The sequence below is a fragment of the Podarcis gaigeae genome (assembly GCF_964106915.1).
Source record: "Podarcis gaigeae genome assembly, chromosome: 7".
NCBI lineage: Eukaryota > Metazoa > Chordata > Lepidosauria > Squamata > Lacertidae > Podarcis > Podarcis gaigeae.
In genome coordinates this window covers 2252182-2270887 of record NC_139683.1, presented here as the reverse complement: position 1 = coordinate 2270887, position 18706 = coordinate 2252182, and the positions used below count along the sequence as shown (strand labels likewise).

The 18706-nt window shown below is 44.5% G+C and overlaps 2 protein-coding genes across 2 annotated transcripts in view; both read right to left on the bottom strand.

Annotated features, from left to right (window-relative positions):
• The window catches only part of GORAB (golgin, RAB6 interacting), an 88631-nt gene that overhangs the window by 53207 nt on the left and 16718 nt on the right, over positions 1–18706 (bottom strand). The gene's annotated exons all lie outside the window — the stretch shown is intronic.
• On the bottom strand, positions 278–16719 carry SNRNP48 (small nuclear ribonucleoprotein U11/U12 subunit 48). The gene is made up of 9 exons (XM_083749359.1): positions 16590–16719; positions 15254–15398; positions 12555–12668; positions 10951–11011; positions 9350–9415; positions 8387–8575; positions 5653–5774; positions 5044–5156; positions 278–2714 (listed from the first exon to the last, which is right to left on the bottom strand). The coding sequence occupies exons 2-9, from the start codon at positions 15392–15394 to the stop codon at positions 2525–2527; spliced, it is 996 nt and encodes a 331-aa protein (XP_083605485.1). The 5' UTR covers positions 15395–15398; positions 16590–16719; the 3' UTR covers positions 278–2524.

Below are 18706 nucleotides of genomic sequence, written 5' to 3'. Positions count from 1 at the left end.
ACAGCCAACCACAAATGAACAGCCACACCCTTGGCCAACCCCAACCTCCCTCACCATCAAAGAAACACAAGTGAACAGCAAAGAACCTGCACAAGCAACGCTGACACCAAACCCCACATATATTAAGTAAAATAGAAACATCGCCACCCGACGCCCCCATCTTTCCCTCCCTCCACCTCTTCCCCCCTTTTCTTCCTAATATTTCAACAAATGAAACTGATTTGTAAAAATGTTACATGGGGGGGGGGAATACGAGAGAGAGAGACATTGCACACACTTTTGTAAATCAAGAAAATCTTTAATAAAAGAAATAAAAATAAAATAAAAACCTTTCTGTCTGACCAAACAGTGACCTTTGCATCTCGCTCCCATTACTCCTCAGTAAAGGAAGCTAAACTGGAAAAGGGAATTTTTGCACGGCATTTATTAATGGATGAAATATTTGACAGAGCACAGCTTGACTTCTATAACTGGCATTGCCGACAGACTTTTACTACACGGGTTTCATTTTTTCCTTTTGTGACTGCGATGCTTGCCTCCATGTCTGAAAGAAAACGAAAAACATCATTATGCAAGTCTTTAGCACTCCCGATACAAAGCGACCCAAATCCCTCAGAAATCTACCCTTATTTTCCATGAAGACTGTGGCTCAACCTTTCTATCCTCATCCCCATTGAGATGAAGCTGAGATACACAGCACTGCCAACACTTCCATTCCTTGTTACTCTTGCATCACACAAACTCCACCCAACAACTGTAAATATTCTGTTAGTAAGATATTTTAGGTATGGGTATTTTCGGCTATTCTTAGGCCAAGCTACATATCACACAGAAAATCCATTTTAACCCAATTGCAACTGCAGGAATTTGAACTTGCTTTCGGCTGCATGGAGGTAAGTTTTAAACTCTTTGACACCTATGCCATTTAGAAAATCGCTCTCAATTCCTACACAAATTGCTGTTTGCACCTTAGAGAGAGAGAATATGGTATTTTTCTCTAATAGGGCAAACTTGCTTTGAATTATTTTTAATGTTGTTTTTCTTGTTGCAACCTGCCCTGGAACCTTGGGATGAAGGTCAGGTAATAAATACATTAACAACAACTTAAGGCTGGAGCATGGTGTACGAAATTTTGAGACACACACACGAGATAGGTACATGTATTTGAAAGGTAAAGGTAAAGGGACCCCTGACCATTAGGTCCAGTTGTGGCAGACTCTGGGGTTGCAGCGCTCATCTTGCTTTACTGGCCAAGGGAGCCAGCGTACAGCTTCCGGGTCATGTGGCCAGCATGACTAAGCCGCTTCTGGCGAACCAGAGCAGCGCACAGAAACGCCATTTACCTTCCCGCCAGAGCGGTACCTATTTATCTACTTGCACTTTGACGTGCTTTTGAACTGCTAGGTGGGCAGGAGCAGGGACCGAGCAACGGGAGCTCACCCCGTCGCGGGGATTCAAACCGCCAACCTTCTGATCGGCTCTGTGGTTTAACCCACAGTGCCACCCGCGTCCCTTGCACGTATTTAGGATAGTACAATAAAGTGCATAACATGTGCCTTAGCCCTTGAAGAGCTGTGCAGATGTTACAGACAAGTCTAGGAGGGGTAAAATAAAGAGTATCTGAACGAACAAAACACCAGCTGTCGGGCGAAACTGTTGGGTTAGGTCTGAACTTGGGATTTAAGCAGTGCTTAAGCAATAGACGGTGTGACAGGTAACTCACATTTTATGCTTATTTGACATATGCAATCTCAGCTTTGTCTGGGGGGAATGAAGGAAGGAAGGAAGACTGGAGAAAATCCACTCTCCATTTATTTATTCTCCCTGCAACTGCAAACTTACCCAGCTTAGGGAAGACGGTGCAAGAGCTTCATGAGTTTTTGCATTTACGTGTGGATCCCAGGAACCAAACCCTCATGTGAGATAATAACAATAATAATAATATTTATTTATTTATACCCCGCCCTTCCCGGTTCAAAAACCAGGCTCAGGGCGGCTAACAACAAATTTAAAACACTTAATTATAAAAGCAGCATAAAATGCAGTATAAAAACATGAATAACAATAAAATTCAAAAATCAATTAGATAATCCCCAGGGCTAGTTGGTTGAATTGGTCCTACTTGGGCCAGTGAGGAGACCAGGGGAGAATTAGCTGTGGGGTCTCAGAGCGGGTGATCTTCATAAAAGGGGAGGGGGAGGGAAGAGAAGGGAAATAAAAGATCAGACTGAAGTCAAATTAAAGGCCAGGCGGAATAGCTCTGTCTTACAGGCCCGACAGAAGGAGGTTAAATCCTGCATGGCCCTGGTCTCCTGGGACAGAGCATTCCACCAGGTCGGAGCCATCACTGAGAAGGCCCTGGTGGAGGATAGTCTGACTTCCTTAGGGCCCGGGACCTCTGAACTATGGTTATTCATGGACCTTAAGGTCCTCTGCGGTTTGTATGTATTTGCAAGCCACTCTGTGGCACGTTCAGCTGAACCTTGATATGATGTTTGATGAACACGGTGCCAATCACTGGAAGTCAAGAGACCAAGGGCAGTACTCGCCTTGCTTTTTTCTTTCGGGACTCCTTCCCTCTCTCTCTTCCCCGACTCCTTTTCCGTTTGCCTGGACTTCGGCTGGAATTCCTCTTATGGCGAGAAGAATCAGCATCCTTTGAACTTCCACTAGACTGTCTTGAGTCAGCCGAGGTAGACCTTTGCTCTTCTTTTCTAATAAAGAGCGCGGGTGCATAATTGCTTTATTAGAGTACAGATCATTTAATTTAGGGGAAATAAACTGCTATGTCTGTTTTTGTATGGTCAGCAAGTCAGTAATTAATAATCTGGAAAAGATGCTGACTTGGTTAACAAGCACGTCTGCAAAATACTGCAGCCTTGTCTTCCTCTGAAAAATTGCAAAACACCTCCTTACAACAGGAGAGAGATTTTTCCCCTAGCACAACATATGAGCCCCAAACCATTATCACCAACATGGTATATCCCTCACATCACAATGGGGGATTTAGTGGGAAGAGGAGGAGAACATTTTTGCTGCGCAATCTTGTGTTTGCCACTCGCTGTGGAAGAGAGGAAAGTTGTAAATAAGATTGTACAAGGCAGCCCTAGAGAATTTAGCATTTAAGGAGAAATGGGGGAGAAATCAGCTAAGGGCTTCATGAAATGGTGGGGCATTAGTGCACAAAGAAGGGGCAGCACAGTTGGTTTCTGGAAGACTCCTAAAGGTCCCTGAACTCCTAGAGATAGAATCACAGAACTGTAGGGACACTGAGGATCACCTTGCGCAGGGGTCAGCAACCTAAGGCCCATGGGCCACAAGCAGCCCATGGGGGTCGTTTAACCGGCCCCTGGACCCCCGCCGCTTGCTGGGTGGGTTGGCTCATGTGGGCTGCGCTAAACTGGGGCGGAGCAGAGCGGGGACCACCTTCTGCGACGCTGGCCAGCTTCCCTTTGGCTGCAGGAAGCTGCGCAGGCCTCCTCAATGCCGGAAATAACGTTTGCGCATGTGTGTGTGCGTGCAGTCCAGCCCACCGTGGCATCTGCAGGACCGTGGACCAGGCGAAGCCACAAAAACCTTGCTGACCCCTGATCTTGCGCAACCCCCAGCAATGCAGGAATTACAGCTAAAGTATTCCTGAAGGATGGCCACCCAACCTCTGTTTAAAAAGCTCTAAGGGAAAGTGTTCCACCTTCTGAGTGTTAGAATTCCTGCTCCGTGATTGCAGTCATGAGATTTTTGTCTATCACATGACGGTATATGTTTGACTCCACAAAGTGGGAAGTGACGGAGACAGGATGTTTGTGTTACTGTGTTCCATGAAGTGGGACTATTGTCCTTTGTTCTTTTCCTAGAATCACAGAATCCTAGAGTTGGAAGAGACCACAAGGGCCATCGAGTCCAACCCCCTGCCAAGCAGGAAACACCATCAGAGCACTCCTGACATATGGTTGTCAAGCCTCTGCTTAAAGACCTCCAAAGAAGGAGACTCCACCACACTCCTTGGCAGCAAATTCCACTGTCGAGCAGCTCTTACTGTCAGGAAGTTCTTCCTAATGTTTAGGTGGAATCTTCTTTCTTGTAGTTTGGATCCATTGCTCCGTGTCCTCTTCTCTGGAGCAGCAGAAAACAACCTTTCTCCCTCCTCTATGTGACATCCTTTTATATATTTGAACATGGCTATCATATCACCCCTTAACCTCCTCTTCTCCAGGCTAAAGATGCCCAGCTCCCTTAGCCGTTCCTCATAAGGCATCGTTTCCAGGCCTTTGACCATTTTGGTTGCCCTCCTCTGGACACGTTCCAGTTTGTCCGTGTCCTTCTTGAACTGTGGTGCCCAGAACTGGACACAGTACTCCAGGTGAGGTCTGACCAGAGCAGAATACAGTGGCACTATTCCTTCCCTTGATCTAGATGCTATACTCCTATTGATGCAGCCCTCTTTGCTGTCTGATGCTAGAGAGAGAGGGAGCCATGTTGCAGTGCTCCGTGTGTGTTTATATGTAAATAAAATTATTGTTGTTTAGTCGTGTCCGACTCTTCGTGACCCCCAGAGCAAACCAAGGTGCACTACTGTCTTCAACTGCCTCCCGCGGTTTGGTCAAACTCATGCTGGTAGCTTGAGATTAGCCAAAATGCTGAGTTGCTGAGGTCCGTTATGCAGCTGCACAAACTCTGCGGATCCCTAAGTGTGCCGATGTCTGTTGGCATCGGTCGCTGTGATGTTCGGGCAGAAGAAAGCTTTTGAAGCTCCTGAATGAATGACCAGAAGGGAGAGAACATGCCAGTCGGGAATGTGTCTCTGCCAGGGTCCTACTCGAGTGTAGGCTGAGCTCCTGACACTGATGGGGTCAAACAGCTCTTACTGTCAGAAAGTTCTTTTTCAGGTTAATCGGAATCTCCTTCCTTGTAATTTGACTCCCTTCCAGCTCGTACAATTCTGTATTCCAGAGTTGACCTGGCAAAGCTACAATCCTAAGACCATCTGCATCAGTTCACAAGGTACCAGTGTCCCCGCAAGTGTTTTATAGCGACTGTTCTTACCTCCCTGCAGACTTAGAAGAGTTTTCGTCTTCGCAAGATTCTGCGTTCCTGTTCTCCTCCTGCCAGTGAGCGGCAAGCTCCTCCATGTGCACGCCAATCACATCCCTGATCACCTGGGCAGGGACCACAGACAGGAGTGGAAATCAGGCAAACGGTGAAATCTCAGCTGGGCAGGAGAGCTTGCCAAACATTAAGGTGACCGGACGCTTCTTTAAAATGCACATTTGTAAGGCAGCTCAGCCTAAAACATTGGGTATACTAGAAATCATAAACCACTTGAGTTTAATAAATAATAATTTATTATTTATACCCCGCCCATCTGGCTGGGCTTCCCCAGCCACTCTGGGCGGCTTCCAACTAAATATTAAAATACAATAACCTATTAAACATTAAAAGCTTCCCTAAACAGGGCTGCCTTCAGATGTCTTCTAAAAGTCTGGTAGTGGTTGTTCTCTTTGACATCTGGTGGGAGGGCGTTCCACAGGGCGGATGCCACTACCGAGAAGGCCCTCTGCTTGGTTCCCTGTAACTTGGAACTTTTGTGGCAACTGAAAAGTGTTTTGATTCCTGCAAGGATACCCACCGTCTCCCCAGCTCCCTGGAACTCACCTCTGTGTAGGATTTCTTGGTAATGTGAACATTCTTCGCTCTGTAGGACTGCCGTCTTCTTTTATAATCCCGCATCTCTGCGAGAATTTCAAGGTGGGATTTTGGACCTTTCTGGCCATCATCTGAAGTCAAAAGAAGAAGAGGTTATTTTATTGCATTAGAAACATCAGCTTCAATTCACAGATGGTGTACAATATCTGTGGAGGTAACATTCCGCTTTGCGAAGGCAAACCTCGCACCAGACATGCAACAGTATGCCAAGGAGCATTGCCCCTGCTTTCCCTGACCTTTTGCCTTCTTGGCTAGAAAACAGGGTTTTTCCCCTGACCTTTTGTCCTCTCACAGACTTTTTTTCAAAAAGTTTTTTTATTGATTTTCCACATTTATGACAAATATAACATATAATACACACACAAGAAAACACATTACAATACTAAAAGAAAATGAAATGAAAAATATAAACACTTCTAGAACCCATCTTAACTTTCATTGTTGTCCGACGTCCTCAAATCCCCCCAACTGAATTTCATTGTATCGCCTTGTAACGGTTTTCCAAAATCCTCTTTCTAATAAAATTAACTCCTTCAATTTACTATCTTCTTCTGTTTTCTTATTAGTGTCATCTCACAATTTGTTTGTTAGACATATCGCTTGGCTGGAGCATGACGGGGGACGCAGACGTAATCAAGTATCGGGGGGAACATCTGAAGGAAACACCTGCTAACACATGTGTCAGGACTGCCGCTAGGTCCCAGCTCACAGAGGACCAACGCCCAGTGGATATTATATACAAAAGTCTTTATTGAAGTTTAGTTTCCATTTCCAAGCTCTGGGCGCGCAGGCCCACGTCTTAACGCTAGACCGGCTAAGTCCCCTCTGACTCACTGCTCCACCCACACCAGTTTAAGATTCTAGCCCGGCTCCACCTCTTGCGCTGCTCTTTCCTGCGTTGGGTCCTTCTGCCCTCTGGGGTTCCCTCCTTCCTGGACTCCTCTGACGCGGAGCCTCCTGAGTCTTGCCCCTCCCTCCGGCGGGCTTTAGGACCTGGCTCCCTTCCCGGGCTCCCCGCTGTGCCGCGCTCCTGTACATTTGAACTTGGTGCGCGCGCCCAGCCGGTGACTTTCCTTCTGACCGTTTCCCCGCTTCCTGATGTGGGTGTTGCCAAACCTGACTCCTCTCCTCCCTCTGGTGGTGAGGACACTGGTCCCGACTCCTGGGACTCCCCCTCCCCACTGCGCTCTGGTGGAGACGCTGGCCCTGATCTCCAGCTGCTGTTCAGAGACTCCCCGCTGGCCCCTCCCTCTTGAGGTTTCTCCCTTGGAATCTCCCTTGCTCTGGCCACCGGCGCTCCCTTCTGTGAGTCCTCCGATTCGCTAGAGAGGCTTGTGGAATAACTCTGGCCACTGTCACTGCCTGCGCCCCCCTCGTACTCCTCCTCCTCACTCTCCATTTGCTCCCCCTCCTGTGTCTCTCCTTCTGAACCCCTGACAACATGTATTTGCTAATGCTGGAAATGTGCTTAGATGGAAATACATTAAGTTCAGGGTGGTTTCACTACTGTTTCCAATTTTTGACTTCTGCTAATAAAAGGCTGGATGAATCCCTAGCTGGAATTAAGATCACCGGAAGAAATATCAACAACCTCAGATATGCAGATGACACAACCTTGATGACAGAAAGTGAGGAGGAATTAAAGAACCTTTTAAGGAGGGTGAAAGAGGAGAGCGCAAAATATGGTCTGAAGCTCAACATCAAAAAACCGAAGATCATGGCCACTGGGCCCGTCACCTCCTGGCAAATAGAAGGGGGGAAAATGGATGCAGTGAGAGATTTTACTTTCTTGGGCTCCATGATCACTGCAGATGGTGACAGCAGTCACAAAATTAAAAGACACCTGCTCCTTGGGAGAAAAGCAATGACAAACCTAGACAGCATCCTAAAAAGCAGAGACATCACCTTGCCAACAAAGGTCTGTATAGTTAAAGCTATGCTTTTCCCAGCAGTGATGTATGGAAGTGAGAGCTGGACCATAAAGAAGGCTGATTGCCGAAGAATTGAATTTTGCTTTTGAATTATGGTGCTGGAGGAGACTCTTGAGAGTCCCATGGACTGCAAGAAGATCAAACCGATCCATTCTGAAGGAAATCAGCCCTGAGTGCTCACTGGAAGGACAGATCGTGAAGCTGAGGCTCCAAGACTTTGGCCACCTCATGAGAAGAGAAGACTCCCTGGAAAAGACCCTGATGTTGGGAAAGATGGAGGGCACAAGGAGAAGGGGACGACAGAGGACAAGATCGTTGGACAGTGTTCTCGAAGCGACCAGCATGAGTTGGACCAAACTGCGGGAGGCAGTGGAAGACAGGAGGGCCTGGTGTGCTCTGGTCCATGGGGTCACGAAGAGTCGGACACAACTAAACAACAACAACAACAACAATAAAAGGAGACTCTGCAGAGCTAGCTGGCAGCTTGCCTGGAGCACGCTTGCCAGCGTGCTTCTGCACAGCTCACCTGCATCCAACCTCCTGTCGTCTCCGTTATTCCTACAAATATCACTGGGGGAAATGGAAGAAAATACAACTTCAAAAAGACCGAGATAAGGTAAACGACTCGACTGTAGGCGGAGAGATCTAATTCAAGCAGGGGGCTGCCTGAGCAAAAGCGTACCAAATCCGACCCCACATTTTGTGACTTTCAAATGTCACACGGAGTACAGCTGTAACGGTTTCCCCCTGACCTTGGTTGACTTTTGCTGCCAGGTCTACGAAGAGATCGCTGTCGTTTTCGGCCAGCTGGGATCTCGACCTCTGCTTCTTCGTTTCTGCGAGGACGTAATCGTAAATGGCCAGGCGGTCGGCTTGGGTCAGGTCGCAGACGTAGCGCTTGTGGTTCTGTGGGACTTCAATAGGTAGGAAGGAATAGGCACCTGGAGCATTCAAAACAGACACATGATCTGAAGCGGAGGGCTGGGAAGAACACACGGAACTCGTGACACAAGAATCAATGTACTGTACTATAAAATAATACAGTACTGTAGATGATTAAAATTAAAATTAATTTTCTTACTTACTTGCTCTGATGAGACTCATTGTTTGGATGGGGGGCTTTTATCCATTTCCACAGTCACACAATCAATCAATCTGTAGCTGAACTGGGTTCCACACAGTCACAAAAACAAATCAACCAAAAAAGCTCCGAAAACAAAAACGCAAAATAAAGAGCGAAAATGAAAGCGCCAAACCTAATCCGTTCCGGAAGTCCGTTTGACTTCCGAAATGTTAAAAACGAAGGCACAGCTTCAGATTGGTGCAGGCGCCCAGAAATAATAGCCGACAGCCGCATTGGATGTTCGACTTCTGTAAAACATTTGAAAACTGGAACACCTCCGGGTTTTTGACGTTTGGGAACCAAGGCGCTTGAGAACCAAGGTAGCACTGTATGTACATTTAGCAGAACTAATAATGCTGGGTGGTTCAGAGTCTGGCTCGCTTCCATAGATCAGGCTGCATGTCAGCCAAAAGGGAAGGCTTATATAAGGAATGACTGAGCCTCAAGAATATAAGCGTTTTCGGGGCATTCCAAGAAACGGAGATAAAATGGGAAAGCCAGAAATCGCTGTATAATAACATTCTCCTGCATACAAAGCAGACAAGACTCAACAGGAACCAAGAATGATTGTCACTTTATAATCCCTACTTACCTGAACCATAACTTCCACTCTCTTTAGCAATGGCTTGCTTAATGATGTCAAATTGCAGATTCTTGTCTGCAGCAAAATAAAGGAGGACATATAAGAATGCTAACTATATTTAGGACACTTGGAAGTCGAAAGACAGACGATTCAATCTGCAATACCCAATATACATTAAGCAGCACCTGACATGGTTTTAAAAGCTGTTCACATTCTGAGATCAGAAATTTTAATTATGCGGCATATAAAAAAAGATTTTTCTAGACCTGTTTCCCTATGGATATCTTTAATATTCTTTAATATTTAATATACATTTTAATGTATTTTTAATCTTTGTTGGAAGCCGCTCAGAGTGGCTGGGGAAACCCAGCCAGAGGGGCGGGGTATAAATTAAATAATAATAATAATAATAATAATTATTATTATTATTATTATTATTATTATTATTATTATTATTATTATTCTAGGCTCCTTGGACTAAATGATCACGAAATCAGTGAACAACATAGCACCCAAATTTCAGATAAGCTATTTGTCTTATTTAGAAAAATAGCTGTTTTTATAAATGTGACTCCTACCCACAGAGGTCATTTGGGCTTCTAAGGACACAGGTGACACTTGGATTGAGAGCAGTACATGTGAAAAGGATCTAGGAGTCTTGGTTGACCACAAACTTGACATGAGCCAACAGTGTGACGCGGCAGCTAAAAAAGCCAATGCAATTCTGGGCTGCATCAATAGGAGTATAGCATCTAGATCAAGGGAAGTAATAGTGCCACTGTATTCTGCTCTGGTCAGACCTCACCTGGAGTACTGTGTCCAGTTCTAGGCACCACAGTTCAAGAAGGACACTGACAAACTGGAACGTGTCCAGAGGAGGGCAACCCAAATGGTCAAAGGCCTGGAAATGATGCCCTATGAGGAACGGCTAAGGGAGCTGGGCATGTTTAGCCTGGAGAAGAGGAGGTTAAGGGGTGATATGATAGCCATGTTCAAATAAATAAAAGGATGTCACATGGAGGAGGGAGAAAGGTTTTTTCTGCTGCTCCAGAGAAGCGGACACGGAGCAATGGATCCAAACTACAAGAAAGAAGATTCCACCTAAACATTAGGAAGAACTTCCTGACAGTCAGAGCTGTTCGACAGTGGAATTTGCTGCCAAGGAGTGTGGTGGAGTCTCCTTCTTTGGAGGTCTTTAAGCAGAGGTTTGACAACCATATGTCAGGAGTGCTCTGATGGGGTTTCCTGCTTGGCAGGGGGTTGGACTCGATGGCCCTTGTGGTCTCTTCCAAATCTATGATTCTATGATTCTATTCTATGTATCCAGGAGAACCACCAAGCTATATGCCTGCCCTTTCAGGGGGAGCGCAACGTATCCAGAACAAGGAAATAGGCCTGTAAAGGAAATAGGCCTATCTTTCAAGCACAGAGACCACCTACTCACAGACCCTCGATTTCCCCAGGATTCAAACTCAGTTTATTGGCCCTCATTCAGTCCACAGCTGCACTGACACACTGGCCCAGAGCTTGATTATTCTGCTAACATACAATAAGAACCGTGTCGGCTGTGCAATATTTTACTTTATATTCACTGCCACATTCGCACTCACCCATCTGCACGCGAGGGATCTTTGCTTTCTCTAAGAAAAAAGCAGAATCGTACATTTCAGCCTGCAAGACAAAAGGCAAATAAAAGATGAAGCCGTTCAGTAATCAATGATTGTCACCAGTGGATATTCTCTCAGCTACAGAAGTGGAACAGAACTCAACACTCTCCCCAATGTGGCTAATCCAGACCTCCTCATTTGTATGTAGCGTTCCCAAAGCAAGGAAGGATTGGACTCTGATTAACAAAATACACAGGAGGCTTGACCAGCAAAACTCTGGGAGGAGTGTGTATAATAATAATTCCTCTTCACCCCTCGGCCCAGGTCGTTTTATTCACAAAAGAACTTTTTACACAGTGTTTGTAAGAACCAATCAGATTTCTTGAGAGTCTTGAGAGTCCCATGGACTGCAAGAAGATCAAACGTATCCATTTTTAAGGAAATCAGCCCTGAGTGCTCACTGGAAGGACAGATCGTGAAGCTGAGGCTCCAAGACTTTGGCCACCTCATGAGAAGAGAAGACCCCCTGGAAAAGACCCTGATGTTGGGAAAGATGGAGGGCACAAGGAGAAGGGGACGACAGAGGACAAGATTGTTGGACAGTGTTCTCGAAGCTACCAGCATGAGTTTGACCAAGCTGCGGGAGGCAGTGGAAGACAGGAGGGCCTGGCGTGCTCTGGTCCAGGGGGGCACCAAGAGTCAGACACGACTAAACGACTAAACAACAACAACAACAACAACAAATCAGATTTCCTCTGAGCATTTAAAAAAAATCCCACGTGGGGCAAAGTTAAAGTTAAAGCTACAAAGAAACTATTTCCTACTTGAGCATGCATAGTAGTCCAGAGTAAATAAAATTGGAATAAAAGGAGGAATGCATTCAGCAAAACCCCGGAGGTCATAGACAGGAATAAACAGGATGGCAGTATTTACCATCTCCTTGTGAACTCTCTTCCTGGCCCTTAAGATCTATCTAAAGATTAAACTACATCAAAGCTACCTATCATCTTTATGTACTGAGGATGCCTGATGAAGCAACTGGCCTGTGTTCCACAATGCTTATACATGCCTGTCAGGTGTAGAGAAAGCAAATGGCAGAGGTGGAGGCCTGTGGGATTCGATCAGAAATTATTGTCAATGAATCAAACCCAGTTGACACAATGCAAAATCACCTCCTAAATCCGAATGCTTGTGCTGATTTGAAAGTTCTTGGCTCTAGTAGAAACATTAGTACATTAATAAATACTAACACATTACTTAAACTATGCCATTTATTATGCTGAACCTAAGTTGCACATTTCCCCCCATGCGTTTTTCTTCCTCTGCTTTGCAAAGCGACCTTCAGTTCAATGTTTGAAGAAAGCAGGTTCCTCAAGAAACGAGACCAAAATAAAGGCAGAGTTTGTATAACATTCATATTTAGTTCCAAACTGAGCTTGAATTTTAATCATCATCTCATCCTATTCTGAAGAACACACCCTGGGTGCCAACTTCTGAACTTTGAAAAATAGGAAGCGACTATTGTTTTCGAGAAAAACTAAGGCGTTTCCCTCCCGTTCCAGAATATGAATAATCCCCACAAAAAGGAGATTAGCAAAGAGTATTACCTCCTCCTCTTTGGAATAATCCAGTTTTCTCAGCCTACAGGACACCATATGCTTCTCCAGGGAAGATTTGGGCATTTGGTGGTTAGGATCATATGGGCAAGAAACTCGCTCACACTGCGGGGGGAAACAAAACATTTTATGCATGAAACAGAGTGGCAAGACTCCTTCAGGAAAGTGGACAAATTTCATAGTGGAACAGGAATTCAAAAAACATTTCCCTGGCTATCTCTTCTCTCAATATTAATACTATCAGACAATTTAATGTCACCAATTAGCTTTAAGATAGCAACCCAAGAGCCTTTGGTAAAATTAAAACCCTCAGATCTGCAGCTGTGAGAAAACTAAAAAAAAAAAAATTCTGGGGATGAGTCCGCAATGAGTTTAAAAAGAAGTTTAAATTATCCATTGAAAAGAAGCCAGAAGCATATTTGCTAGGGATTTTAGGAAAGGACATCCCACAAGATAAAAAAAAGTTATTTTTATATGCCACAGCAGCAGCCAGATTAGTATTTGCTAGAATTTGGAAAGGAGACAGTATCGCCACAAAAGAAGAGTGGATAAACAACATATGTGAATTCATAAACCTGGCTAAATTAACGGCAGCCATAAGACACCAGACAAATCAGAAACTCAGGTTGGAATGGCAGTGTTTTGAGGACTATATGAAAAAACACTGTTCCAGGGATAATATGTTGATATGCATAGACTAAGTATGCAAAGTTGATTTTTAGATACAATTGAAAAAATCAGTTTTGGATTGAAATGAATAATATGTAAGGGACGCAATGATAATAAGATTCTAATATATAAAGTAAGTCGAATTGAGGTGGAGGGAAGTCATACAGGTGTAACCTTAAGTTTATTTCTTTTTATTATTTCATGTCATAGCAAGTTTCTAGAGACTACATTATGAGTCTTTGGAAAGTGTGTTTCTAAAGGAACTTTTGTTTGCATTATTAAGTTTGTTATGAATTTAAAAAATCATTTTAAGTTAGAGTTTAATAATTATTTCACTATTAATATACTTCTTCTAAATTGTATTTCACTATTAGTATACTTCTTAATTGTATTAAGTATACTTTTAGTATATTAGTATACTTCTTAATTGTATTTCAGTTCAACAATTACTTTGATAAAATACATAATTTGTTATGTGCAAATGGCTTTAGATACCTATCAGGTCCACAAATTACCATATAGCATATATTCAACACAAAAAACAGCAACAATTTGTTGTTGGCAAAGTACAGCTGGACATAGAAAGGGCCCCATTACCTTCAGTAGCACAGGGCTTCATCAAACCTCAATCCGGCCCTGATGACAAACTCTCCATGTGTCTGCTGGACTGCATAACCCAGAGGCTGGCAACCTAAGGCCCATGGGCCAGAAGTAGCCCAAGAAAGTCGCTTAACCAGCCCATGAGCCGACCCTGAACCGAGCCACCTGCTCGGCGAGTCCCCATGAGCTATGCTAAACCGGCACAGTGCGGCCCAGGGACTCTCTTCCACGGCTCTGGAAATCGCTTCTGCGCATGCCCAGATGCCGAAAAATGCATCTGCACATGTCCACGGCACCGAAAACTGCTTCTGCGCATGCCCAGACACTGAAATTTCTTCTGCGCAGGTGCGATTTCCAGCATCTGGGCATGTGCAGAAGCGATTTCCAGTGCCATGGACATGAAGACGCGATTTCCAGCATTGCGCTGTGCTGGTCCAGCCCACGGAGGATCGCCACAGGAGTGATCTGGCCCATGCTGACCCCGGTATAACCTATCATCCATGACCAGGTATAACCTATCATCCATGACCACTGACTGGGGTGATGGGTTTTGGAGTCCAATAGTCTTTGGAGGGCAGCAGGTTCCCCATCCAATATGATACAATAATCTTTATTGTCATTATCCCATACAGAACAACGAAATTGAAAAATCTACATCAGACATTCAAAAACCAACAAGCCTGCTATCCCAGCTATCCCAACCTGGTTAGTCCCCTAAAAACTCTGATACCCCATAATTAAATACAATATACTCCCATAGAGACTACCTTAAAAAGGTAAAGGTAAAGGGACCCCTGACCTTTAGGTCCAGTCATGACCGACTCTGGGGTTGCGGCGCTCATCTCGCTTTACTGGCCGAGGGAGCCGGCGTACAGCTTCCGTTTCATGTGGCTAGCATGACTAAGCCACTTCTGGCGAACCAGAGCAGCACACGGAAACGCCATTTGCCTACCCACCAGAGCGGTACCTATTTATCTACTTGTACTTTGACGTGCTTTCAAACTGCTAGGTTAGCAGGAGCAGGGACCGAGCAACGGGAGCTCACCCCGTCACGGGGATTCGAACTGCTGACCTTCTGATCGGCAAGTCGTAGGCTCTGTGGTTTAACCCACAGTGCCACCCGCGTCCCTAAAAACTCTGATACCCCATAATTAAATACAATATACTCCCCCAGAGACTACCGTACACTGTGTTTAAAACCAAAATCACATTTGGGTAGAAACTGTTTCTCAGGCGGCTAGTTCTAGCCTTTATAACCCTGTATCTTCTTCCAGAAGGCAGAAGCTGAAAGAGATCATTTCTGGGGTGCGCACTATCCTGCGCTATCTCTGCAGCTTTCTTATGGCACCTGGAAGCATAGATCCCTACTGGGAAAGGGATAATGAACAGGCGCATGACCTTCCACTCTGTTGTAATCTTACCGGGTTTCCAAGCCACACAGCGAAGGGAAGAAGCATCTTCTTCTCAGGTTTCTCTGTGCCAGCAGCCATGCTCCGTAGGGGCAACCCTGGCTCAACTTGCTCCAAACTCAGATGACTTTGTGATGGCGCAATGCCATCCATGCTCCTGGCAAAAAAAGAGGTCCCATTTTTATCATTCAATGGAGTTGAGCAAATAGAGCAAAGAGCAAAAACGGTTTAGGCCCAAGATATCGGAAGGACCGTTGGCTTCCATGGGTGTCAACAGCACAGCAAAAGGCGGGAGAGTGGACATCTGACCGACTGTTAAATTCAAATAATAACAGCAATAATTACGATTCCCACCCACTCTTCATGCAATGTCCCAGGACGGGTTGCAAACAATTTAAAACACGTTACAAACTGCAGTTTTAGAAGGGTATACCTGTATATTTAAAGTAGATGAACAAAGGAGTAAATTAAGTTAATTTGGAATATGCGGGGGGGGGGGGATTTAATTAAAGAACCGTAGAAAGAGGGGGAAGCAAGTTTCGAAATGTTAAAATGACTGTAAGATTATTGAAAGGTATAAAATTGAAAATAATAAATTAAAAAAAAGTTACATTTTTTAAAAAACAAGAACCCCACAATTACAAAAAAAATAAAAATAAAAACACATAAACACAAAATCTAATAAAAAACAGCTACTGGTGAAAAAAAGTTCACACCGTTGCTTATATTAGATTTAGAAATTTCCAATCTTTCTGCATTAGAAGAGTTTAGGGAAGCTTTTAATGTTTAACAGACAATTATATTTTAATATTTTGTTGGAAGCCGCCCAGAGTGGCTGAGGATCCCAGCCAGATGGGCGGGGTATAAATTATTATTATTATTATTATTATTATTATTATTGGATGGTTCCTGAACAGAGACTGTCGTTAAGAGGGCAGAATTGCTTGGCTGGAATGTGTCAATAACAACAACAACAACAACAACCCGCCCATCTGGCTGGGTTTCCCCAGGCACTCTGGGGATAGAGAGCCACTTTCAAATATCTCAAGGGCTGTGACATTGCAGAGCGAGCAAGCTTATTTTCTCCTGCTCTGGAGGTCAGGACTCGAACCCAAGACTTCAAGTCACAAGGAAGGAACTTTTTGCTGCTAAGAGCTACTTGGCAGTGGCATGAAATTATGTTATATTTTCTATTTAGGCGGTGGACTCTCCTTCCTTGGGGGCTTTTGGGCAGAGCTTGGGTGGCCCCCTGCCATGGAGGCTTTAGCTGAGACCCCTGCATTGCAGGGGGCTGGACTAGAGGACCTTTGGGGGTCCCAGCTCTACCGCCCTCTGATTCCCAACCCACCTGGAGGCTCCTCTGCCTGGCAGGAACAGGAAGCGGCCTGGGCTGACTGACCATGGAGTTCGGCGGGAGAGACGGGCCGTCCGGATGTCCGAGGGCGGGACTTCCTGGCCGGGCGGAAGTAGGATCTGCAGCCAGGAGTCGACATGGCTGGTGATTCTGCTATGCTGCTGCAGTTGGGGCCGTGGTGCTTTTATTACAAATATATCTCTGTTTCAAATGTAATATACATAAAGGATTGCTGCTGCTGCTGCTGCTGCTGCTGCTGCTGCTGCTGCTGCTGCTGCTGCTCGACAGAGAGGCCTCCTTTTAAAAATTTATTTTTTATCTATGTCATTTTCAATTGTTATTGAGATTAATGCCTTTTTAGATTTTATGACATGTGGAAATTGTTTTCCATTTGGCTGTGTACCTTTTGATGTGTTTTATTTATTGTTTGTGACTTTTGTTATGTTGGTAATTATGTAAATCATAATTGTAATGTTGTAAGCCGCCTTGACCATTGTTTTAAATATGGAAAGGCGGCATACAAATAAAATTATATATATATAATTTAGTGTGTGTATATATTTGCATCATGTATGAATACATGTATTAATGTTTAATTGCTTTTTTAATAAGGTTTTTTTCTTCTATGCTTAGATGCTCTTATTTTACACACACACACATATATAGTGTGTGTGTATATGTGCATCATGTATGAATACAGTACATGTATTAAAGTTTGTTTTTAAATAAGGTTTTTTCCTACTATGCTCTTATTTTATTCTTAAGCTGCTTTGAGTCCTTGTCAGGGGGAAAAGCGGGGTTTAAATAAATATAATAATAACATAGATGCATGTGTTTTTAGGGTTATATCCTTAAATGAATGGGGGGAAAGGTTTTTATTTGCATTCTTGATTATTGAGATTCCTACAGCTCTTCATACAACCATTGTAGTGTTGGGAAGGAACCCCCTCCCCAAGGGTCAACAAGTCCCACCCCCTGCAGTGCAGGAATTGCAGCTGAATAAACCCTTACAGATGGCCATCCAACCTCCTAGAATCATAGAATCATAGAGTTGGAAGAGACCACAAGGGCCATCAAGTCCAACCCCCTGCCAAGCAGGAAACACCATCAGAGCACTCCTGACATATGGCTGTCAAGCCTCTGCTTAAAGACCTCCAAAGAAGGAGACTCCACCACGGCAGCAAATTCCACTGTCAAACAGCTCTTACTGTCAGGAAGTTCTTCCTAATGTTTAGGTGGAATCTTCTTTCTTGTAGTTTGGAACCATTGCTCCGTGTCCGCTTCTCTGGAGCAGCAGAAAACAACCTTTCTCCCTCCTCTATGTGACATCCTTTTATATATTTGAACATGGCTATCATATCACCCCTTAACCTCCTCTTCTCCAGGCTAAACATGCCCAGCTCCCTTAGCCGTTCCTCATAGGGCATCATTTCCAGGCCTTTGACCATTTGGGTTGCCCTCCTCTGGACATGTTCCAGTTTGTCCGTGTCCTTCTTGAACTGTGCTGCCCAGAACTGGACACAGTACTCCAGGTGAGGTCTGACAAGAGCAGAATACAGTGGCACTATTACTTCCCTTGATCTAGATGCTATACCCTTATTGATGCAGCCCAGAATTGCATTGGCTTTTTTAGCTGCCGCGTCACACTGTTGGCTCATGTCGAGTTTGCGGTCAACCAAGACTCCTAGATCCTTTTCACATGTACTGCTCTCAAGCCAGGTGTCCCCCATCTTGTATTTGTGCCTCTCATTTTTTTTGCCCAAGTGCAATACTTTACATTTCTCCCTGTTAAAATTCATCTTGTTTGTTTTGGCCCAGTTCTCTAATCTGTTTAAAAACCTTCAAGGAAGGAGAGTCCACCACCTTCTATTCTTCATCTAAACTAAGGGAAGAATGCAGCCGCTCCATACAGATCCCATACAGGACGTAGTAAACTGATTTAGATGGTATGTACTACTACACTGAGCACTTTTGAGTCTTGCTAAAAACAGGCATGAACACCTCCTCAAAAAAAGGAAATCAATACATTTTTTGTTCAATGTCCATTAAATCCACTCAAGTCAACACCGTTTTCCCCCACCAGGTAGTCAAACTGCAAGACACAGAAAAGA